At 52.9% G+C, this 24,918-nt stretch overlaps 1 protein-coding gene across 10 annotated transcripts in view; it reads right to left on the bottom strand.

The window, feature by feature from the left end:
• Nucleotides 1-24,918, bottom strand: part of Src (SRC proto-oncogene, non-receptor tyrosine kinase) — a 46,739-nt gene that overhangs the window by 3,448 nt on the left and 18,373 nt on the right. For 3 of the 10 annotated variants that reach the window (XM_075962831.1, XM_075962832.1, XM_075962834.1), the window contains 10 exons: nt 11,451-11,607; nt 10,240-10,497; nt 8,875-8,974; nt 8,647-8,664; nt 5,671-5,769; nt 5,430-5,533; nt 3,983-4,132; nt 2,792-2,947; nt 1,250-1,429; nt 331-407 (listed from right to left, as the gene is read on the bottom strand). In XM_075962831.1, coding sequence (XP_075818946.1) covers nt 331-407; nt 1,250-1,429; nt 2,792-2,947; nt 3,983-4,132; nt 5,430-5,533; nt 5,671-5,769; nt 8,647-8,664; nt 8,875-8,974; nt 10,240-10,489 — 1,134 coding nt within the window. In that variant the 5' untranslated portion in view covers nt 10,490-10,497; nt 11,451-11,607. Of the gene's footprint in view, nt 1-330; nt 408-1,249; nt 1,430-2,791; nt 2,948-3,982; nt 4,133-5,429; nt 5,534-5,670; nt 5,770-6,542; nt 6,576-8,646; nt 8,665-8,874; nt 8,975-10,239; nt 10,498-11,450; nt 11,608-24,918 lie in introns of all 10 variants that reach the window. The other 7 variants (XM_075962827.1, XM_075962828.1, XM_075962829.1 and 4 more) reach the window with 4 other exon arrangements.

The following is a 24,918-nucleotide window of genomic DNA, read 5'->3' as shown; positions in this document are numbered from 1 at the left end:
TAAAAAAGAGGTCCCCGATGACCCACAGACACAGGCACAGGCCTAGTCCTGCCTGTTATCCCAAGTCCCCTCTCTGAGCCTCGGTTTCCTCATCTATCAAATGCAAACAATAAATTTTAAACTTTTAATATTTTATTTTTATTTTTAATTATGCATATGTGCCTCTCTGATGCCCAGATATGGTGAGCAGTCCAGAACTACCAACCCAGGCATTAGCAAGAGCTCCAGAGTGGCAGGGTGAGATTTGGACATGATGACAGCAGGCATCCTAGAGAGGGCGCTCTGACCCGAGGGCTAAAGGTGTGTGGGAAGGTGGGAGGGGAGACTTACCTGAGCAGCCATGTCCACCAGCTGGGGTAGCCGCAGATATTTGCCCGTTTCCCCCTTGAGAAAGTCCAGCAGACTCCCTGCAGAGAGAAAGCCAGCTCTAGCCTTGCCAGGGTTTCCCTGCACAGGAAGCTGTGGCTCCCAGACCCTGGCCACCTGCTCAACCGGTAAGGAAAAAAAGCCTCAGTTCAGTGCTTGGAGCTAGACCAAAGAATCCTACTGGCCCTTGTAGTAAGGTGTGTGTGTGGGGGGGGGGGGTGTTAGATGCAAAAGACCATGTATAAAGCCCAACAGACATTATGTTTATCTGACAAGTCTGCCGGTCTGCCAGCCGGTGGCTTCCTGGGGGCTGGAGCTGAAGAGTCCTATCTATCACTAAGAGCAGTAGGGAACTCTGGGGTAATGTGGGTGATATATAGATATATATTTGTTTTGAGACAGGGTCTTAAGTAGCCCAACTCACTATGCAATGGAGGCTGACCTTGAACTCTTGATCTTCCTCCTTCTACCCCCTCAGTGCTGGGACTACAGGTATACGACATGTAATCGGTGCAGTGCTGGGGGGGTCAAACCTACAGCCAAGCCTTATGTGTGCTAGGCAAGTAGTCTACCAACTGAGCTACATCCCCAACCCCACATTGCTGTTTACTGAGACAGTCTTGGTATGTAGCCAACCTGGCCTCAAACTCAAGATGCTCCTGCTTCAACCCCCTGGGTACTGGGATTATAGGTGCGAGCCACCACACCACCCAGCAACAACAGGTGGTAAAGGACAAAGGTTAATCCTTTTAAAAAGGTATTATTAAGGCAGTCGCTCAGGTAATCTGAGTTACCTCGTCAAGGGTTGGCTCAGGGTAGGACGTTCCCTTGCGTGCCCTGCCCTGCCCAGGCACCTGAATGGATCTCCAGGCACAGGCCTTACCCTTGCTCATGTACTCCGTCACGATGTAAATAGGTTCCTCCGACACCACGGCATACAGCTGCACCAGTTTCTCATGCCTCAGTTTCTTCATGACTTGGGCCTCCTGCAGGAAGGCCTCTGGAGACATGGTGCCTGGCTTCAGGGTTTTGATGGCAACCCTCGTTGTGCCGTTCCAGGTGCCTATGGGAGAGGGACATAGTGACCTCAGTACGGGCCACCTTTCTGTTTTACAGGGCCAGGCCAGCCTACATGGGTGCCTATCTCAGCTCATGGAATGGGCTCAGCCAAGGCCAGGGACCTTACTGAGACTGTATTCCCACTTATATAATGGACTCGAGGAATGGAGACTCCTCCCAGGGCTGTGACATGAGTGTCTGAAACCCGCTAACAGACCGTAACCGCTACTAGACACTGACTGATCAGGAATGTTGCCAGAAAGCAGGACAGCAGCCTGGCGGGGGGGTGACCATGGTTCTGCCCAGAGGGAACCGGCAGTGCTTCAGGCATCAGCAATGAGAACATAAGACAAGAGAGGGAGCCTGTGTCTGGGGCCACTGGGGACACCAGAACGAGAGTTCTGCAGGGTTGGCACCATACAAGCAGGGGAACTGACAGGCCAGCCTTGGGTCCTCCTTGTCACAGGACTGGATCCGAGGTGGCGCAGGTCAGCTCCTAGCTCTTCTTGAGTCAGGTCACTCGGGGATCTGATTATGGTGATTCCTGGTCTGTGCAGAAACCCCACAGAGAGGTGGCAGGCCCTCTAAGATCCCCACTATACACTTGCCAAGAATCATAGTGAGACGGGCCAAGGCTGGGGCTCACCCAGGTTCTGCCTAAACCCTCCTGTAGGTCTGAGCTTAGGAGCTGGCTTTTCCCCTGCTCTTTCTCTTCACAGCCCAGGACTTTCTTCCCCCACCTGGTCCCAACCCCTCTAGCACCCTGAGAAGGGAGAAAGTGAATGGTACAGCCACTGCAGCCCCAACCAGTTCCCCTCTACTCCTGGTGGCCAGAGAGCAGCTAGTGGCAGAGGGACCTGGGGTGTCTGTGGCTAACTATCTCAGGGGACTCCCAGTGGCTCCAGCGTTAGACGGGAAATGGAATAGGGACACTGATTTCCCACAAATCCTTCCCCACAGCACTTTCTCTTTCTGTGCCAAGCTAATATGCAGATGCCTCTTGAAGCTTAATTCAGGAGGCTGAGGCCTGACCAGACCCTCACCGGCCCTGGAGGACAGTGGTGCCTAGGCCCCAGCAGCTCTGGGTGCACAATTCCCCTAGTCTTTACATGCATGGGCTACAAGGAGTCGGGTGTGCCCATCTCGGTGCTGACCCCAGCTGGGTCACAGTTGGGGTAAAGAGGCATGAGCAAGTAAGTATGTTACATGTGGGTTTAAATCGCAGGAAACGTGATACTCTGTACGGTTAAGTACAATAATACAATAAAAACGGAGACTAGCTGCTCAGCAGAGACAATTAAAGAGAGGGGGACCCAAGGTCTTGAGCTGTCTGTCTGGGGTGGGGACAGAGGTGTGTGTTCCTTACCCATCCACACCTCTCCGAAGCAGCCCTGGCCCAACTTGACCTCCAGACGCAGGGACTCCCGGGGGATCTCCCAGGCATCCTTGGCCAGGCCCTGGGTCTGCGGCTTGGACGTGGGGCACACGGTAGTGAGGCGGTGGCACAGGCCATCGGCATGTTCTGAAGATGGAGGCAGGGAATGGGGCTCAGGCAGGGTCACACAGCAGGCTGGCTTCCCTGTCCCGAGGGCACAGCCCTACACACCATGTACACACCAGCTCTGGGGACAGGTAGACACACGCCTGTGCACTCCACTCCCCACAGGCCCACAGCATGAAAGTCCCTGCCCAACGCACTCATTCACTCATCCATCAGACTGGAGGGTGCAAGAGGACCAGGAGGGACAGGTATGGGTGCCTACCCCAGGGAGTCCATGGATACCACCTCTACCCCAGTCATCTATCAAGCTCCCCTGGTCACCTCTCAGGACCACAGACGTGACAGAGGATAGTTTGGGAGGGGGGAGTCAAGCTTTGGGAATCCTTCGGGAGCCCTGGAAGGCATTCCAGACAAAGAGGTTCCTGGCCTGGCTTGAGGGGTAACTAGAGTCGTACCCCAAACAACACACAGCCTGTGCCAGGGACCAAGACAAGATCAACTGTGGTGTTGGAAAAGCTGCCAGGAGGCGGGTAAGTGAGGTTGGAGGAACTGACGGGTATTTAACCACCAGGGCTTGGAGCTTTGCCCTAGTGGATTTGGACTAGGAACCAAATAAGCCCCAGAGCAGAGGCAGACGGACAGATGGATAGAGAGGCAGCTGGTCCTAGAGAAGCCAGAGGCCCAGGCTGAGGGGACAGTTCTAGTAGCTTATGCCCGCAGATGCCAGGCAAGAAGGGCACACCAGCCCTATCACTGCACAAGGCCTGCACCCCAGCTCCAGCCCCCTGCTGTTCTATATCAAAGAGGCCTCCCCTCCTCCTCTCCCAGGAACTGGTTCAGACCAGTCTTAGAGCTGCAGAAACAATTACCACCAGCCCCTCCACCCCTCCCTTCTAGCTTGCTCAAGGCAGACCCCTCCTCACCAACCAGCTGCAGGAGAGGAGGGGGCTGGGCAGGAAGAGGGAGGGAGGAGATGGAAAAGAGGCACTCTATGGTGTCCTACGCCCCTCCTGGGGTGGCAGCCAGTGAGTTCCCACACAGCCAGGGGACACTCACTGGAGTAGTAAGCCACTAACTGCTGCAGGCTGTTGAACTGGGTGCGGGAGGTGATGTAGAAACCACCGCTGTCCAGTTTGCGGATCTTGTAGTGTTTCACGTTGAGGCCCTTGGCATTGTCGAAGTCAGATACAGAGAGGCAGTAGGCACCTGTGGACAAACAGGGAGGAGACGTCCCTGGCACCCTGCTGATGTGCCCCTTACTTGGGGAAGTGAATTCAATCCCCCCCCCTTTTTTCAGTATGATGAGGATTAGATTCCAGGGCAGCCATGTGGGTGCAGCCAGGCAAGGCACAAAACCCCCAAGGCAGGATCCCCCCTCCCCTCAAACTCTTAGCCCTGGTAGGATCTCTGAATCTCTAGTGTGTTCTCAATTGTGTGACCCTGACAAGCCACTGCTTGTCCTCTCTAGGCCTCAGTTTCCTCCTCTACACAATGAGACTACTGTGAAGAGTCACGTGACCTCAGCAAGCACACTATAAATGCTGGCTGGGGTCTGGGAATGGCCCCAGGCAGCCTTGGGTTCTTAGCTTTGTTAAATAGAGCCAGTGACTTCTGGGGTAGCATCAGAGAAGAAAGGGAGCCCAGAGGTGGAGCACAGGCTCCAGGGATCTGATGGAAGGCCTACCTCCCCATCACCCACTGCTGAGGCCCCTGGAGCCCCACTGGGCATCAGCAGGTAGATATGATGATCCTCTGGTAACCTGTGAGTGAGCAAGGTGGGCCTGTACCTGGGACCCATCCTTGTCTGTCTCAAAGCAACACTGGGAAGACATGGTTTCTGCAGGTGGCCCACATCGTGTCCAAACAGGAGGCACCGGCTGAAGTCCACGGCCAAGTGGGACCTCATATACATACAGTAGCACCCCTACGCCCAGTGACCACATGCTCACACTGGCCCATGCCCACCCCACCCCCGGGCCCCAGGAACCAATGCCAGGCCACATCTCACTCCTAGGCAGCGCTGGTCAACCCCAACCCAACAGTGCACAAGCACACACTGGGGCACACACACTTTTCTATCTCCTGCTGAGCCCCAGGCCCGCAGGAAAGAGCCTGGCTTGGTTGTCATGGTGACATGACATGACATGGAGAAGGGGCAGGACCCAGCAGAGACAGACTGTGGGGGAAGGGTGAGGCCAGGAAAGGCCCCTGGGAAAGGGGGAAGGGGAACAGAGGGGTCCCCTGCATCTGTGCCCATCCAGGAACAAGTGTGGCTGTGTGCACTCAGAGCTCCTCACTGCCTGTAACCACTCCCCGTGTGAGAAACAAAGCAGAAAGCTTTTGGGTGCCATGACCACCTCTGGATTACTCGTCTTCCCCAAGCACCATATTTAATTCCTGCTATCACCCCCACCGAAGGGCTCTTCCTCCCCATCCCATGTGCCAAACTCCTATTCACCCTCCAACACCCAGCTCAAACAGTACTCTCAAAGCTCTGGCTTACCTTTTGTGGTCTCACTCTCCCTCACAAGGAAGGTCCCTCTTGGGTTCTCAGCGCTGAGCAGTAGCCGCTCCGACTCCCGTCTGGTGATCTTGCCAAAGTACCACCTGGGGCGGGAGGGACAAATTTGTGTTGGTTGGCTAGTGTTCACTGCCCACAACGCTGGCCCTGGGTACTGGTGCCACCGAGACCCAGGAGGGACGCTACAGTGGTGGCAGTGGCAGCAGCCAGACAACATACTCACTCCTCGGCCTGGATGGAGTCGGAGGGCGCCACGTAGTTGCTGGGGATGTAACCGGTCTGCCCCGTGCTCAGCGAGTGTGCCAGCCACCAGTCTCCCTCTCTGAGCAGGTGGGAGGGAGCAAGGAATGACATCATCAGGGGAGCAGGGTCAGCAACCCTGACCTTCCCACATGCATGGCCAGGCTCTGCAGCAAGGGAAGCTGGACCAGCCCGTGTCCACAGAGAGCCAGCAAGAGCTGGCCTGGAACTCACACCTCCCTGTCGCACTGACCCAGAAGGACACCACCCCAAACCTCAGCAGGACTGAGCCCTGTCAGCCCAAGGACTGAGCCCAGAGGCACTGTCCAGAGTGCATAGCGGCCTGCAGGTGCCAAGGGCTGCCTTGGGAGAGAGGAAGGGAGAAAGCTCCCTACCTGGGGGAGGAGAAGGGGTAAACAGGGTTTACATGAGATGGATGCCAGATTAGACCTTCGATGTCTCCCCAAGCCCTGAGAGCCCTGACACCCAGTGGAGACAAGGATGGCCTTTCTGGGGCCCAGCAACAGCTCAGGCTTATCCCTTCAAACAAGCACTACCTGCCCCTGCCCCTGCCCCAAGTCATAGCTCACTCCTAAAGGTCCTTAACTGAAACGACAGGCCTCCTCTTGCAGCCTACCCCTGTTCAGGGGGAAAGAGAAACCAGAGAGAACTGGGCCGTGCCCAAAGTCACACAGCGAGTCATGGGGAATGAGGTGGCAGAGCCCCAGTGCCCAGGGCCCTCTACACTATCTGCCCCAGGAAGAGGGGAAGGAAAGAGGAAGAGGGAGGAGGGAGGAGGACTCCTGGCAGGGTTCGGGCTCTGGGCTTGGATGGGAGGGGGAGGGGAGGAAGTACCTTTGCAGCCATCTGAATGTGAACCAGGTCTGGCTGGAGCAGGGGTCCAGAGACAGAGGAGGGAGGAGCAAGCGGGAGCCCAACCGGAGAGAAGAGGTAGAGATGGGGGTGGTGAGAGGCTGTGGCAGGGGGCCGAGGGAGAGAGCGAGAGCCAGGCAGTGCTGGGGACACTGGGAATGGGGCAAGGGGCAGCCAGAGGCCTCACATCCAAAGCAACCAAAGGGGACAGGGCAAAGGCTGGAGGTTTGAGGGAAGATCAGGGGATAGGGCTTAGGAGATAGGGTCCAGCCCTTCCCAAACCCCCTGTACAGATGGAAAGACTGAGGCTGGAGAAGCAAAGGGCTCTGTGCAAGGTCACACAGCCAAGCCAGGTCCTGGTCCCGTGGAAGGGGCCTCCCTGCGGGTACCACAAGGCTCAATGGCTCTCCAGCTCATCTCCATGCAAGGCTTGGGGGCTGGCAAGGTGGGTGTCAAGTGAGTCAGCTAGTGTTGTCCTTGGCCCCTGCCTTGACTCTGTGAAGATACACAGCAACCTCACCCCGGCCCAGAGACAGAAAGGCCCGAGCTGGAACACACCGGATGTCTGAGCATCTCTTCGCACAGCTTTACAGAGGCCAGGTGAGCACCAGCCCTGTCTCCGCTGGTGCTGGGCCAGAGGAGTCCCTTCTAGATGGAGCCGTGCAGGACAGACACACAGGCAGGGTGCAAGCTCACCCTGCACCCATGGCCCAAATCTCCTCTCCCTCTTGGGGTACATACAGTTTCTTGTCTTATTTGAACCCCAAGGTCATCCTACAAGGAAGAAGGTAAGACTTCCACCCCCAGTTGAGCAAACTACATTTAAGAGAGGAGAAAACTGCAGTCACTCTGGCAAGAGAGACCAGTGTTTTCTTTATAGAGTTGGGGAAACTGAGGCATAGAATAGAAGAAGATTTGCCCAAAGCTACAGACTCAGGTCCGAAGCGCTCTAAAATCTTTCAATCCAAAGCATCCATCTCCCCAATGGGGAAAATGAGGCACAGAGAGAGCCGTGATTTGAACAAAGCCACACAGCATAGTCAATGGCAGAGAGAGGCTGAGATCAAGGGGCCTCTGATGTCCACAGCCAAGTGCAGCAACCTGAATCTACAGAGGCTGAGACCCCAGAAGCAAGGGGACAGGATGGCAGTCTAGGAAAAGGAGAGCAAATGTCCAGGTTCCATCCTGGGCTTGCTACTCAGTAGCCATGTGACCTTGGACAAGGGCCTTCACAACTCTGAGCCTCAGTTTCCTCGTCTCTAAAATAGAGCCAGCCCCTCCCCTATTACTGCTGTCCCCAGGGCCAGCAATAACAGACGAAGGGGTGTGGGCAAGAATGACTGGCGCAGCTCGTGGCACCTGCTCGCTTTGCCCCACAGAGGGCAGTCCCACCCTGGATCCTGAGGGATGAACAGGAGTTGACCAGGCGGATACAGGAGAAGGCATAGTCAGGCAAATGGAGCAGCATGCACACACAAGGATCAGGAGGCACGAGCAGAAAGGCACGTCGGGGATGTGGGAAGCTGGCCTCCTTGGCCAGGCCTGTGTGACTCTCAGAGAGGGATTCCTCTACCCTCCAGAACATCCCAAATCAAATTCTCCAAACCTTACCTGCTCCAAGGAGAGTTCCCCACAGTCCAGCACACACCTCCAACCACCAGCTGCCCCCTCCCAGAGATGTTGCTCACCTGCCGTAGCTCACTGTCCTTCCTCAGACCAGCAGCCCCTCTCCTAGGGCCATCTTTTGGGGACCCCAGCCTACTTCTACCCGCCCCTGGCCTGGCCTGGGGTAGCCCACTCCCCACCACACTGCCTCCCTCCCTGGCCTCCAGAACGCACTGGGTCTTGTATACAGTTGGCACTCAACGTGGAATCGCAAACCCGAAAAGGGAGGAGGTGAGCTAACAGGAAGGTGTGGGAAGAAGATGGAAGGGTTGGCTTAATCGGATGGGATACAGGATAAGCTGAAGGGACAGGGACAGGGAGGGAGCTGGAGACCACACGCAGGGGCAGTGGGAGAAGCACATGCAGAGAGCAGCCCCCAGCTTCAGCGAAGCATCCCCCTCCACCTGGCCTCGGTACACACCTGACATCCACCTTCCTCCTAAGGGCCAGCGAGAGAGAAGCAGAGAGAGGGAGAAGCTGAGGTGCAAAGGCAGGGCCCAGGACAAGGGAGGACAGCGGTCAGGGTCTAGGGAGGGCCACCACCCACCAAGGGCAGAAGCGGCCCTGCGGGCTCTGCACCGCCCTCTGCCGGCAGCTCTGGGTATAGACGGGTCCACGCCCCCAGTGCATTCCGGACAGTGCCACTCACGTGTTGTTGACAATCTGCAGCCGCTCTCCTTTCTTGAAGGACAGGTCAGTCTCTGTCCGTGACTCATAGTCATAGAGGGCCACAAAGGTGGTCACCCCACCTGCAGAGAGGGGTGCAAGATATCAGATCCGTGAGGTTGAGAGACTGCCTTCCTCAGCGCCTGCCTAACTCTGAGAAGTGCCACACTGCGTCCCCGGGAGGAAGGGAAGGAGGGAGGGAGGGAGGGAGGGGGTGGAGGGAGGGAGGGAGGGAGGGAGGGAGGAAGGGAGCTGGGGCCTGCGCCTCCCTGCCGGGCTGTAGGCTAAGCGGTCTCTGTCTAGTATGTCTAGCTGACACAGGCAGAAGTCCCGGGGAACAGACACCCTTGCTCTGCTCAAACCCCAGCACACAGTGGGAATCCTGCCTCTGTGCGAGTGTACCAGGAAGTTCTGGGTATCTGGGCCAAGCTGCAGGGCCCTTCCCATGGGGCCTCCCCTCACCCACAGCTGCTCCACGGACTCCTGCAGCCCACCCTCCCTTGGCTAGGGCTCCAAAATGCTTCTCAAATAAACGAATGGGTAGTGTGGCTGCATCAGGCAGAAGTCAGCAGCCTGTCCAAGGGTCGCCTGAGGTGAGCTGTGGGGCTGGGCACCCTAGCCCGTCTGCATCCCATGTGCAAGCAATGACTGCAGGTGCATAGCAGCATCTGAGTGTGTGAGGTGTAAGCACACCTGCATCTGTGTGTGCTGTATTGCCGGTGTCCGGCCTAGTTGTGTCTCCAGCACAGGGAACATTGTGAGCATTTCCATGGTACCCCCACTCAATGTGGGCGCATGCCCAATGTGAGCACATAATATGGCTGGGTATGGCCATGAGAGGTGCTTGCATGTGTGGGTGTGCAGCCGTGCGTGTGGCTGTGTCTGAGCGTGGGATGTGCCCCGTGTGGGTGTGCAGCCGTGCGTGTGGCTCGGTTTAAGCGTAGGATTTGCACGAGTGGGTGTGTAGCCCTGCACTCATCTGGCAGGAGCGTGAGTCACCCCGCTCAGCTCCTCAGTGTCAGAGCTGCAGCACCTCGTAGCGCCAACAGAGGGCGCAGGGGCGCACTCGGGCCACCTCACAGCGGAGTGGGGAACAAAGGCTGGATGGGAGGCGGCAGCTAGGCGGTCCAGGGCGGTTCTTCCCTTCGGACCACGCGGTTCCCTACAGTCCTCTCCTTCGGAACCCGTTATGCTATGAACCCGGCAGTCCCCAAAGCGGCAGGAACCCCGCTTTCCAGTTTACGAGTTCTTCCCCACTCGCAGCCCCCGGTAAACCAATTCCCGAGAGCCCAGAGAGGGTGCGCCTAGCCCAGGGACACACAGCAAGGGGGGGAGGGGGAGAGCCGACCTGCCAGAGGCCCCGCCCTCTGCGGGGAGGTGACAGTGTCCGAGGTATTGAAGCCTCCGAAGAGCTTGGGTTCGGCCGCCCCGGGGGTCACGAAGGCGGCGTTAGGCCCTCGAAGGCCGTCGGCGGAGGCTGGCTTGCTCGGTGTCTGCGAAGCGGGGAAGGCGCCCCCAGCCCCGTGCACGTTCTCAGCGGGCTCCAGGCTGCGGCGCCTCTGGCTGGCGTCTTTGGGCTTGCTCTTGTTGCTGCCCATGGTCCTGGCTGGGGACGACAGAAGACGTCGAGGTAGAGGGGAGCCTCTGGGGGCAGACAAGGACCCACCCCATCCACTCGGCAAATGGGGAAACTGAGGTCCTGAGAAGGAAAAAGCCCGACTGGGAGAGTTGGCCTCACAATTTCTTTACTTGTAAAATGGGCGTATTATTGGCACTTAAGACCGAGCTAGGGATAGAAGACAAGCCAGTCCAAAGCGCTGACCACTGCTACCCAAAGTCAGTTTCAGTCTTTCTGAGCAGGGACCCTGAGTCATATCTGTGTCCCCAGCAGACAGGAGGGGCTCGGTTAAGTCTGACCAGTTGTCTATCACCGGCCGGGGCGGGAGGCGCTAAATGTGGTGATCGCAGCAGCAGTACATACAGTATGTGGCTTGACGAAGGGATGGCGTCAACTCTCACCTCAAAGGTCACTTCCTGGGTTGGGGAGATGGCTCAGCAAGTAAAGGCACCTGCCACAAACCCTGCTGACCACAGTTCAATCCCCGGGACCCACATCATGGAAAAAAAAGGTGGAAGATGACCCTACAAGCTGTCCTCTGATTTCTGACCTTCACACATGCGTGGCTCACACACACACACACACACACACACATACCCATAAGCACATAGAATAAATAAAGTTCAATAAAAATGTTTCAAGTCACCTCTTTTAGAAAGGGGCCCCCAAATCCTTTCACGAGCCCCCTGACTACTGTACCCCCCTTGGCTACATACATGCAACCCCTCTTCCTTTAATTCCTACAACTGTTCACTGGTGGGCACAGAGTGAGGTATACAGCAGGTGCTTAATAAAGAGCCAAATGAATGATGAGTGGTGGGAGAAATTTGAGCCCAAAGATGAAGCCCCCGGAGGGAACCATGTTGAAGGTTCCCTAGCATCCAACTCCCTGCTGTGCTCCTCCTGCTGGGCTGGGGTTCCCCTCTCTCATCTCCGCTAACCTGGTGGGCAGCAAGGCTACCCCAGTGGATCTGGGGAACAGCCTGAGGGCTTGGCACAAACACCAGCTGGGGCGTCTGGGGTCCGCCTCTCTTGCTGTGCGTCCCTAGGCGAGTTGCTCCCCTTCTCTGGGCCCCAGTGTCCACATCTGCAGAGCCTCTGTGGGGATGTGAACATGGAAGCTGTTAGACTGTTAGAAGCCTCCCCTTGCCAAAACACCCTGTGGCCCTTCCAAACATTCTGGGAATGAGAGAAAGAGAGGTGACCGCAGGCGGGAAGGCTCAGAAGCCGAGCCCTCGGTTCTGGTCTCAGCTGTCTAGTCTACGCTGGGTGTCATCCACGACATCACCTCTTCCCTTTATGTGACAGGGCTGTGGCATGAGCAGGGGTCACTCTGCACACCGGTTCACTGGCGTGCGTTCTGGATGTGCCGCCGGGGGTGGGGAGGGGTGGAACCCCTGGGAGCAGAAGGCCTCAGCGTTAGGCCAGATCTCCTCACAGAACAGTACCAGAACAAGTCTCCTCAGTACCAAGCCCAGCTCTGCGGCTCCTCCCCACTGGGACCCCAGTATAGCAGTCCGTTAGTCCTTTATTCTCAGAGCTCTGGAGCTGCACACCGGGGGTGTGGCTCAGGCTGACGCGCAGACTCGGAGAATGTGGAGCTGGGGAGACCTGCCTAAAGGCTCAAGGAATCACCAGACTCCTGAGGGCCAGGTCAGCAATGAGCAGCCAGAGAAAGCCTGTTTCCATGGCAACCCATTCCCTCCAGGCCTGTGCCCACCAGCACCCACAGACTCAGTGTTCTGAGAAGTCTTCTGACCAATGGGTTTCCCTACAGCCTGGCTTGCTAGAAGCCAGCCCAGTTGGCCCACTCAACCCTGGGCAGTTGTACAGTTCTGGACACCAGGTCCTTGGCTAACCGTCCCATAAGGACTTTGAGAGACAATACAAAATACAAAACAGATTTTAAAATAAAATCTATTTACTACATATAAAAATTGTCTGAGAGCGAGAGCTTTCTTTGGAATGCACACAACACTGCACAGTGTGTCCCCCATCACTGAGGGGATCAAGAATGTCTCTTGGCAGATGTGTCTGAAGGGAGGGGGAAAACCAGGCCCTGGAAGATTCATGTCCCATCTTTTGAGGAGGTAGAACATGGGTATAGGCCCTGCTCTTGAGACTTTACACTAACCAAGTCTCCCAGTATACAGAAAAGTAAAGGGGGGCCTTTAAAGCAAACCCAAGGGGACCTGGGCCAGAGGTTGCAATGCTGGCTGATGTGTGAAGTAGGAGTTGTCTGTGGTTAATGCGGTTATATAAACCCAGGTAGCTGAGAAGGCAGCAAGGTTGGGAGCCAGCCCAGGAGCAGTGGGTTGCAGCAGAAGAGCCAGCAACACTCAGTACCCTCTGAATCTGAGGGCCGACAGACAGGGGAAACCGAGGGACTGTGGGAAAGGAAAGGAAACCCTCACACAAACTGGAGTCCAAGTCTCTTCAGCCAAAAGTCAGTAACTCCACCACAACTGGAGTTTGCAGTGCAGGCTGCCAACAGAGATAACTTCCCTTCTTTGTAGACATATTTCCAAAAAGAACCCAAAGTAACCAGGCAGTGGTGGCACACGTCTTTAGCCCCAAGCACTTGGGAGACGGAAGCAGGTGGATCACTGAGTTCGAGGCCAGCCTGGTCTGCAGAGTGAGTTCCAGGATAGCCAGAGCTACACAGAGAAATCCTGTCTCAGAAACCAAAACCAAAACAGCTACCTAATATGGTTCAGTCAGTAAAGGCCACTGTGGAGCCCGGCAACCAGAGCTCCAGCCACGGAACCAGTGAGGAGGGACCCCCAAAAGTTGTCTTCTAACCTCCACATGCTTGCTGTGGCATGTATGTGTCCACAGTCACTTATATCATACACACACAATAAGAAATAAATACCAAACTAGCAACGAACCACAGTTGAGGCCCAAGACTACATGACCTTTGAGTGTGACCTTTCTTCACTTCCAGATAAACCTGGATTTTCTTTTTTCTTTCTTAATTTATTTTTTTAAAAAAGAAAACAAACTTTTTTCATTATACATATCAATCCAGGTTCCTACTCCCTCCCCTCCTCTTTTTTTTTAAATTTATTTTTACTTTACCGCTAGAAATGGAGTTATAGACAGTTGTGAGCTGCCATGTGGGTGCTGGGAATTGAACCCAGGTCCTCTGAAAAAGCAGTAAATGCTCTTAACTGCTGAGCCATCTCTTTAGCCTCCCCAACCCCCAAATTCTTTCCTAAATAAACTCAACTCCGCTTTACACCAACTCATCCTGAAATCCTTCTCTGCTGCTGCACACACATGCAGATGTTTGAAAAGAACCCTGTGGGCCGCTGCAGCAGGCGGCCATGCGGAACTTCTGCACACAGGTCCGCAGCACAGACCGCTGCGAATTGATGAGAGAAGCGCCCGGAATTCAACACAGAGGGCCTGTACCGGCCTCTAAACATGGTAACCAGTTCAGGTGGACTTGGAATTTCTGTCTACGAGGGGCAATGGGCACCAAGCTCCTTGGGCTCCAGGCTCCCTCTCAGAGCAGCACCCAAGACAGACAGGCCACTACCAGCTACTCTGGAAACGTTTGACTGAGCAGTCTTACAAAGCTGCACCCTGCTTAGTCACTGAGAGGGTCACGTTAGAGACCGAGGAACACTGGGTGTTGGTGTCCAAACCCTCCACAAGCTGGGCCGGCTCTAAGCTCTTGGCAAACACTGGATCCTCATGAGCATCTAGGATGTGAGTAGTAACAGCATCCTTAGTTCACTGATGGAGAGGCCCAGGCCCAGAGAAGCTGAAGAAGTTGCTGAAGTCACACAGCAAGAGTGGCAAGACGAATGTTACAGCAATGAGATCCACAGGACAAGCAGGGAAAAGAGCTGCTTGAGTGGTCTTGCAGGAGCTCAGGGCCCCCGCAGGACCCTTCCCTCCCTCTCCCTCTCCCTCTCTCTCCAGTAGGTGGGGAGTACACCAACAGAGCCTTCAGCAGTATTTGGGGGGACGTGCATACAGGGTGGAGTTGAGGCTCCTTTTGTAGGGTGCCTCTCCTGGAACTCAGACCCAGACCTCGGGCTCCCTGGAGTAGGGGTGTGACATCTGCCCAGTCACCATGAGTCACCATTTGAGGGGGTCCCCATCTCTTCCGCCACTTGAAGGCTATGAAGTAGAGATAGGTCCTGGAGGGCCGAAGGGAAACAGGGCAGGATGTGAGCTGGAAAGTTGAGGTCCCAAGAGGAAGGTGGCCCTTTCCTGTGAGTCGCATGCCTGACCACAGGCTCCTGATTAATTCCAAGACACATCCCAGTACCAATGGCCCTGGGCCCGCCTGCCCAGCATCTCCCTAAGCCCGCCCCACCCATGCAGCTCAGCCTGTCACCAGATACCTGCAAGTGGCGCTCTAGGCGAGCCTTGTCTGGATGCTGCAGCATGGAACCCTAGGGAAACTCCAAAATCTCCCTCCAATATATAACCTGTCCCAACCCAGCCCCATCCCTCAAGCCCTGCCATCCTCAGAGACACAATCATGGTGTCCCCTCATGCCCACTCTAAAGATCTCAGCAAACCACACAGGCCTAATGAGATCCACAGAAAATGAATAAGAACTGGGTGTTCATCAGGGGTTCTAAAGAAACAACTGAGGTCTGGAGAGATGGCTCAGTGGCTAAGAGCACTGGTTGCTCTTCTAGAGGACTTGGGTTCAATTCCCAGCACCCACATGGCAGCTTATACCTGTCTGTAACTCTGGTTCCAGGGATCTGACACTCACGCGACATTCATGAAAGCAAAACACAATGCACATAAAATAAATAGAAGGAGGAGGAGGAGGCGGAGGAGGAGGAGGAGGAGGAGGAGGAGGAGGCGGAAGAGGAGGAGAAGGAGGAGGAGGAGGAGGAGGAGGAGGAGGAGGAGGAGGAGGAGGAGGCGGAAGAGGAGGAGAAGGAGGAGGAGGAGGAGGAGGAGGAGGAGGAGGAGGAGGAAGAGGAGGAGGAGGAGGCGGAGGAAGAGGAAGAAGAAGAAGAAGAAGAAGAAGAAGAAGAAGAAGAAGAAGAAGAAGAAGAAGAAGAAGAAGAAGAAGAAGAAGAAGAAGAAGAAAAGAGCCAGGTGGTGATGGCACACACCTTTAATCCCAGCACTTGGGAAGCAGAGATAGGCAGATGGATCTCTGTGAGTTCGAGGCCAACCTACAGAGAAACCCTGTCTTGAAAAAACAAAAAACCAAAAAAGACAGGAGGAGGAAGAGGAAAATCCCCTTTTTACTTTAGATGCTGTGTTAGGTGCCATCTGGAAATTATGTTTCACAATTATAAGTATTACCTGAGTGCTGGGGATGGAATCCCAGGTCTTGTGCTCACTAGGCAAGCAGTCCAGGACCACTGAGAACTTAAGAACCTTTGAGAGTTCCCCACAATCCCCCCATGCTGAGGCCTAAGTGGCTGGCCCAGGGTCCACTGATCTGCTCTGGGTATGGTACTCACTTCCCAGCCTCCCACTACCCAGGACTTCACACTCCTTCTCAGGGAGGCTCATGATAGTCCTTCTCCTTTGAAGCCCTGTTTCCTCTTCTCAGGGTGAGGGGGGGGGCCAGGCACAGCAGGGGGCGTGGCTTTGCATCTAACTGAACCTTCTCCACAAGCCACGGTGCCCTCCCAGGTTCCCACCTTTCAAATGGGCATGGGCTGGGGTGCAACTCAGTGGAGGATGTTCACCTACACGACGAGCCCCCAGTTCCATCACTAGCACCACAGTACAGACAGACAGACAGACAGGGCTGGTAATAAGCCTAACATTTGGAGCTAATAGTCCGTGTGACAGGGCAGAGTCCATTTCTGATAAACACTCTCCTTACAGAGAACAGAGGACCAGTGCAAGAGGGGTTGGAGGGGCCTTGAATGCCAAACGCAAAGCTGGGTGCTCACAAGGGATCCCCAGTTGTCCCTACAACATAGTGAAGTAGAACATGGCTGCACCCATCAAAGATGAGACCAAGGTTCAGAGAAGCCAGAGCCTGGCCCAAGGCGACAGAGGAAAGACAAGGTGCCAGCCATGCCCCTGGACCCTGCCCACCATGTGGATGGCCGCCATCTCCCGAGACACCACAGGAGTCAGAGTGATCACAGGCCTGGGGCTACAATGCCAGGGCAGGTGGCAGCTCACCTTTTCCTAATCACACAAACTAGACAAGACTCATTTTACCCCTCCAAAATTAAAATGGCGTGATTGTTCCTGCATAATCAAGCTTGTTGTAGGGAGGATGCAGGGTAGTGGCTTAGCAGGTGCAAAGTGACCGACCAGTATCTGCTGATGGCGTCCTTTCTGTGGAAGACCTGTCCTGACCTCTGACCTCTGACCTGTCCTGACCTCTGACCCCTTTTGAGTGGGGACAACACTCAAAAGCCTCACCAAGCAGCAAGGGACGGACCAGGAAAGGGATCAGAGAGTCCCAGTCCGTAGATAGTACAAAGGCCAGAGAGAACAAGAGACGACATTCTAGAGACCTGCACTGCCTTGCAGAGGCCTCACTCAGTTCCCAGCACCTACACTCCCGGAGAGCTCACACACACCTGTAACCCTGCCTTTAATCTCAGGCAGGCCAAAAGTACTCAGAAGGCCAAAGCAGGCGGATCTCTGTGACTTTAAGGCCAACTTGGTCACATAGTGAGTTCCAAAAAGACCCTAATGGAATTTATAAAATATATTTTTATTTTCTGTATACAAGTATTTGCTTTCATGAACATATGTGCACCTTGTTGTGCCTTGTGCCCAAAGAGGCCAGAAAAGGACATTGGGTCCCTGGGAACTGGATACAGGCAACTGTGAGCCACCATGTGGGTGCTGGAAACCAACCCCAGGTCCTCTGTAAGCACAGCCAGTGCTTTTAACTATCTTTCAAGGCCTGATTTCTTTTCCTTTTTCTTTTTTTTTGTTTTTTGTGTGTGAGTCAAGTTTTTGGTTGTTGTGTTTGCTTTTGTGTTTTTGTTTTGAGACAGGTCTTCCTACATAGTCCTGGCTGTCCGGGAAACTTACCACATAGACCAGGCTGGCCTTGAACTCACAGAGATCCTCCTGTCTCTGACTCCTGAGTGCTGGGATTAAAGGCGTGCACCACCATGCCTAGCATGAGTAATATTTTAAAGACGTAAGTTTCTTTAGAAAAAGAAGATAAAGCAGTCCACATAAAAACTTAAAATATAGAGGCACACACTTGTGAACCCAGCACTCAAGAGGCAGGAAGATGGTAAGTTCAAGCTATAAACAGACCCTGTCTAGTGAAGAAAAAAAAAGGCTGGGCCTGGTGATGGACAGCAAACACCTTTAACCCCAGCACTCGGGAGGCAGAGACCGATGAATCTCTGTAAATTGGAGTTGGAGGCCAGCCTTGTCTACAGAGTGAGTTCTAGGACAGCCAAGACTACAGAGAAAAATCCTGTCTCAAAAAACCAAGAAAAAAAAAAAACAGGAAGAAAAGAAAAAGAAAAAAAAAAGTCTGTCTGGCTTGATAAACAAATTTAAACATTTAAACTAGGAAAAACATTTGCAGCTCGTATGATGGACAAGAGCGTTTTCTTAATATATAAAGAGTTCACACAAGCTGAAAAAATAACCACAGACAGTTCACAGGAAAAGCAAACTGAGGGAGCCTTAAATACACCACAAGACTCAACAGACAAGCACACGCCGAACCACACCAGTCACCAGCAACAGCAGAACCCACACGCTCCTCCAGTAGGCATGGCGCATTCTCCAAGTCAGACCATATGCTATGCCATGAAACAAGGCTCAATAAATTTAAAAGAAACAAAATCATACAGAGTGTGTTTCCAGTCATGGTGGAGCAAAACGAACCTAAAACAGAAAGAGACAGGGGGGCCTCATAGGTGAAAACTACTGAGGAAGAAAACACAAAAATAATTAGAAAATACTTAGAAAAGAAAGTGACCACACAGAACAGCAAGAGTCTCCGTGCAGTCAATAGAGAACTTTGCAGTGTAAATGTCTCTGCCCCAAAAGGGAGGTCTCCAATCAATACACTGACCCGCCACTGTCTAAACAAACCAAACTTGGATGAGCAAGTGAAAGAAATAATAAAGCTTGGCATGGAAATGATAGAGCAGGAAACAGAGGAAGAACCAGCAAAAACGGGTTAGTGCTTTTGAAAAGGTCAGCAAAAGCCACTGAACAAGAAAGAAAAAAAAGACTCAAATCCCCAGGCTGGGATGAAAGCAGACTATCAAAACCCTGAAAGAAATAAAATGAGCAGGGTGTGGTGACGCCTACCTGTGATCCCTGCACTCTGGAGGCTGAAGCATGAGGGCCGTGAGCTTGAGGGTAGCCTGAGCCACACGATGAAAACTTGTTCGAAGGGCAGAGGAGACTCAGGCATCGGGTTCACCATAGGAGGACAGCTTGTAGAAGTCAAATCTCTCCTACCACATGGGTCCCGGGGTTTGAATTCAGGTCGTCAGACCTGGCGGCAAGCATCCTTACCTGTTGAGCCACCTTGTTGGCCCCAAACCAATAAATTTTTTATTTGTGTATGTCTGTGCCTGCATGTGTGCATGCCACCCACGGAAGCCAAAAGAGGGTGTCAGATCCCCTGAAAGTGGGGTTGCGGGTGGTTGGTCATACGCCTCCCAGTGTGGGTACTAGAAATCAAATTCAGACCCTCTGGAAGAGTAGCACCATCACTAACCACTGTCTCATAAGAAAAAAAAGGGGGGGCAGATAGCTTCATTGATAAATTCCCTTGAGCTTTGCCGACTAACTGGGAGGCTTCACAGGTGGATTGGACCAGATACGCAAGGAGAGTTAAGGTCAGTTCTCCATCAGGGCACATCTCCAACTCACTCCATGACCCTGACACTGGAACTCTACAAAGACATCATAAGCAAACAGCAGACTAACATCTCAGAATCCAGAGGTAAAGCTGTCCACAAACAACCAGCAAACTGCATAGGGAAGAGACTGAACCAGGCCAAGCATCCCTTTATCCCAGGGTACACGTTAGGTTTCACTTCTAAAGACTAGTGAATAACACACCACTCTACAGAAGAAACCCTCATGATGACCTCAGCGTGTGGTGATGTAAACACACGAACAAGACGTCTGATGTAACCCCACACCCTTTCACCACAAATCACACACACAAAGCACTGGGTCACACCTGAGATTCCAACATCCAGAAAGCAGAAGATCACAAGTTCTGAGGCTATCCTGGGCACCGTGAGAGTCTATCAAATAGCACGGGGCGGGGAGGGGGGAGAGGATGAGGGAGAGGAAGAGACAAGGAAGCTGGGGGAGGACAGCTGGGGAACTATCTCACCTGACAGAGGACATCTAGAAAAGCCACAGCTCATGTGGTGTTCATGGTGACAGACAGACAGGAAAGCCCAGACGTCTCCAGACGCACGTCTGGTTGAAACTGTACTTAGGGCTCCAGCCAGGGCAGCTGAGGAGGAGAGCATCATACAAAGCACCCAGGCTAAGAAGGAAGGCGGCAAATTACCTCGGCTTGCAGATGACACCTTTGGTTTGCTTGTTGGTTTTCTTTTGAGACAGTCTCAGGTAGCCCAGGATGACTTTGAGTGACAAGGCTAGCTCTGAACTGATGGTCCTGCCTCCATCTCCTAAATTCTGGGATTATAGGCATGCACCGCCATGCTGGGCCATCATGATCTCATAGAGAGGAACTCTAAGGATTCTACTAAAGTCTCAGAACTAGTGAGTGAGTTCAGGAAGGCTGCACATTACAGAATCTCCATGTAAAAACAGGGCCAGTGGTGAAGGTGCCTGCTGCCAAGCCCCAGCCACACATTCTGATGGAGTCTCCAGGACCCACATGGAGAAAGGACAGAACCAACTCCCCAAAGCTGTCCTCTGACCTCCGCTTACACACATGTGCACACACAAAAGAAAACATTTTAAAACCCTTTTTTAATTGAGCTTGGAGAGTGGCTAAAAGGTGCGATGCTCACCAGGCACGCACGTGGCCTTGGGTTCCAGCCGCAGCCCCACAAATTCAGAAACTGTTCTTCTAGACATTAGCAAGTAATAAACCAAAATGAAAGTAAGAAAAGAATACCCCATAATAAGGAAGAATCTAGCCAGACAGTGGTGGCACACGCCTTTAATCTCAGCACTTGGGAGGCAGGCAGAGGCAGAGGCAGGCAGATCTCTGTGAGTTCAAAGCCAGTCTGGTCTACAAAGCGAGTTCCAGGGTAGCTAGGACTGTTACACAGAGAAACCCTGTCTCGAAAAATAAAAAAAAAATTGAAAAAATTGAAAATTAAAAATAAAAAACAAAACAAAGAAAGAGAGACAGAAAGGAAGAATCTAGAAAAAGATCAACAAAAGAGAGGTAAGACCTAAGCTCCCGAGAGTTAGGAACTTGCTCCAAGAAGTTAAAGAGCTAATTAAAGGAAAGCTACCCTGTGCACAGGTCAGAGAGCAAATAATATGTGCTGAGTGGGGGTGCTGTCAGCAATACCTGCCATACAACCATGAAGACCTGAGTTTGAGCCCCAGCGCCCACGGCCTGGAAGCCCAGCTGTGTGAAGCAGCTGGGGCTCACTTGCAGCAGCCTAGCCTATGGAGAGGCCAAAAGTCAGTGAGAGAACCTGTCTCAACCAACAAATTAGATGGCACCTGAGGAATGACACCTGAAGAGCCTCATCCTAGCACATACTCACACATGCATGTGCACCTGAGGAATGACACCTGAGGAGCCTCATCCCAGAACATACTCACACATGCATGTGCACCTGTGCACACCTGAGGAGCCTCATCCCAGCACACACTCACACATGCATGTGCACCTGTGCACACTTGCACACACACACAAGATAGCAATACTTCATGCTGGGGCAGTGGTGGCACACACCTTTAATCCCAGCACTCGGGAAGCAGAGGAAGGTAATCTCTATGAGTCTGAGGCCAGTCTGGACTACAGAGAGTGTTTCAGGACAGCCAGGGCTACACAGAGAAACCCTGTCTCGAAAAACCAAAAGAAAAGATGGCAATACTCTCACCCGATCAACTGAGGTGGCACAGTCCTGCCAGAGTCCCAGCCGACTTCTCTACAAAATCTGATAACCTGACTTAAATATATATCTGGAAAGTCGAGACCCCAGAATTGTCAAAGCCATCCCAAAATGGAAAACAGTTTGAGGAGCTGCACCTCTTAGTTTCAAAATACATTTCAGACCCGAGGGCATCACTACAGTGTGGATTGCAGCCCCCACAGCCAGCCGTACAACCCGACAGAACATAGCACCAGAAACACAGCTTCAGGGCTGACAAGATGGCTCAGCAGATAAGGTAATTGCTTCATAAGCCTGATGAACTCAGTTCCATCCCCAGAACACAACACAAGCAGCAGAGAACTGGCTCCCCATAGCTGTTTTCTGAGCTCCGCACGAGCGCCACTTAAAACCTTGATGGTCTGAACAAAGCAAAGAGAGGAGCCAGGAGAGGATAGCAGGACTGGAAAGCCCAGCAAGTGGGAGGCTGAGGCAGAAGGACTGTGAATCAGAGGCTAGCCTGGGCTACATAGCACAGCAAGTTATGGTTAGTGTTAAGTGTTAACTAGGCAGAATTTAGACTCACTAGGAAGACAGGCTGGTGGGAAAGTCGATGGGAGACACGCCCACTATGGGTGGTAATTCCCTGGCTGGGTCCTGGACTCAGTTGGACAGCAGCCTGCATCCACCCCTCTGCCTCCCGACCGTGGATGAGCAGTATCAGCGGGTCAAGCTCCCGCACCTTGACCCTGCCATGATGGACCTGCTCCTGGGTGACAAACCAGAGCCCTGTCTCCCTCACGTTGCTCCTGACAGAGTGCTTTGTCAGAGCCGCGGGAAAAGCAGCTAAGATGACCCCTGTCCAAAAGGAAAAAGACAACCCAAAACAAGAAGATATTCCCTAATCAGGTAATAAGGGTTCATATCTACACGATATAAAGAAACCTAGACCAGCAAGATGGCTCAGAGGGGTAAAGTCCAAAGATCTGAGTTCAACTTCCAGGACTCACATGGTAGAAAGAGCAAAACAACACTCCAAAACTGTCCTCTGACTATCACATATGTGCCATGACACTTGGGCAACATACACACGAAAGGAAGGAAGGAAGGAAGGAAGGAAGGAAGGAAGGAAGGAAGGAAGGAAGGAAAGAAGAAAGGAATCAACATTTAAAAAATAAATTCTGGCTGGGCAGTGGTGGACACATCTTTAATCCCAGCACTCTGGAGGCAGAGGCAGGAGGATCTCTGAGTTCAAGGCCAGCCTGGTCTACAGAGGAAGTTCCAGGACAGCTAGGGATGCCACACAGAGAAACCCTATCTCGAAAAACAAAATGAAAAAAAAATTCTAAGGCTGGAGAGATGGCTCAATGGTTAGGATCACTTGCTGTCCTTACTGAGGACCAGAGTTCGGTTCCCATATCAAGTAGCTCAGAACCACTGATACCCCAGTTCTAGGGAACTGAAACCTCTTCTGGCCTGGAGGGCACCTGTGATCATGCACACACACACATAAGTCAAAGTCTAAAGAAGAAAAACTCCTGGACTGGTGGTTAAGTGGCAGAGTGTTTGCCTGGCGTGAGTGGGGAGGCCTAGGTGTGAACCCCAGCACAACTGGACAACAATCACAATTGTTTAAAACATTCAAAGGACACAAACAGACATTTCTCCCAAGAACCAGCCTGCAGCCGACATACAGAAGCACATTGCCAGCACGCACAAGAAAAGGCAAGTCCGTCACGTGAGACGCTGTGTCCTGCCCACAGGACGTCTGTCATCAGAAAGGCAGCCAGCACCAGGCACTGTCAAGACATGGGGCGCTTGGACCTTCCTCTCTTGTTGTGGGGCATCAAGCGATGCGGCCCTTGGAAAAACAGCACGGCCTTCCTTTAAAAGATTCGATAGACTTACCACGCCACCCAGGAAATCCACTCCCAAGTACCCATCAGCAGCAATTACAAGATACAAGCACACAAAACCCCACACCCCACTGCACACAGGGCAACATTCACTGTGGCCTCACACTGAAACCACCCAAGGTCCATCAGATGCACACGTGATTAGAGTGTACACCTGCCGGATACAACGGGAGGAGCAACACTAGGCTTAGAGCCAATGGCTGTGCCCACTTGGAAAGCCTAAGTTTGTCTTTCTCCTCTTTCCATCTCCCTTGGGCACTGTTGGGCATCCTTGCTTCATCTGAAGAGTTTCCTAACTCCATGCAGCTGGCTGGCCGATGTCCGTCACAGAGCCCACCTGGATTCCTGGCCCCCAACTCAGGAAGCACAGTTTTCCCTTATTCTTATCCATCTCCCTCCTCCTGGCATCCGAGGGCTTCAGCCTGCCTATCCTGCTGTTTGTTCTCAAATTCCAATAAAACTGCCCACCAGTTTCAAAATAAAACTGTACATTAGAGAGACATGGTAACTTCCAAGTCCATCACAGCAGAGTTCATAACAGCCAAGAAACAGTCCAGTATCTACCAACCGATGAATAAAGAAAGGAGGAAGCTGTCATTTGAATCAACATGGAGAGAAGTGGAGGACATGTGGAAAGTGAAATATTCCAGGCACCAGAAGTCCTACCTGACCTCACTCACAATGTGGAGCCTCAAAAAGTAACCATCGGGAGCTAGAGAGGCAGCAGTAAAAGTATTTGCTGCTCTTGCAGAGGCCTGGAGTTCAGTTCCCAGCACCCATATGGTGGTTCACGACCACCTGCAACTCCAGCTCCAGAGCAATGACGCCCTCTTCTGGTCACCTCAGGAACCAGCACTCACATGCACACACACACACATACACACATATTTAAAGTAAAAAGAAACACTTTTCTAAATGTTGACATGGTGGGCTGGAGAAATGGATCAGTGGTTAAGAGCACTGCTCTTCCAGAGGTTCTGGGTTCAATTCCCAGCACTCACATTGCAGCTCACAACTGTCTATAACTGTAGACCCATTGCTGTACAGATATATACATGCAGACAAAGCATCTATATGCATAAAATAAATAAATCTTTTTAAAAGAAATGTTGACATCATAGAAGCTGGGATAGAACAGTGTTTACCAGAGGCTGAAGAGGAAACAGGATGGGGAAAGATGGATCACTGTGCAGAATGTTCTAGGACTAAGGTCCCTGTGTTCCTATCCCCGAGCACTGGGTGCCAACAGGTAACAATGCACTGCACATTTCAGAAGCTGCAAGAACTGATTCTGAATGTTCTCACCCAGAGACACTGAGAGGTTAAGACAGACAGGATCACTCGGGTCTGACCATTATAAAGCGCTCTCTCTCTCTCTTTCTCTCTCTCTCTCTCTCTCTCTCTCTCTCTCTCTCTCTCTCTCACACACACACACACACACACACGCTGTGGCTCAGGGTGGAGCAATTGCCTACCAGGGGTCTCAGCACAGAATCAAT

Source organism: Microtus pennsylvanicus, chromosome 2 (genome assembly GCF_037038515.1).
Source record: "Microtus pennsylvanicus isolate mMicPen1 chromosome 2, mMicPen1.hap1, whole genome shotgun sequence".
Classification (NCBI taxonomy): domain Eukaryota; kingdom Metazoa; phylum Chordata; class Mammalia; order Rodentia; family Cricetidae; genus Microtus; species Microtus pennsylvanicus.
Note: the sequence above shows the minus strand (reverse complement) of the source record. Positions and strands in the feature narration are given on the sequence as shown.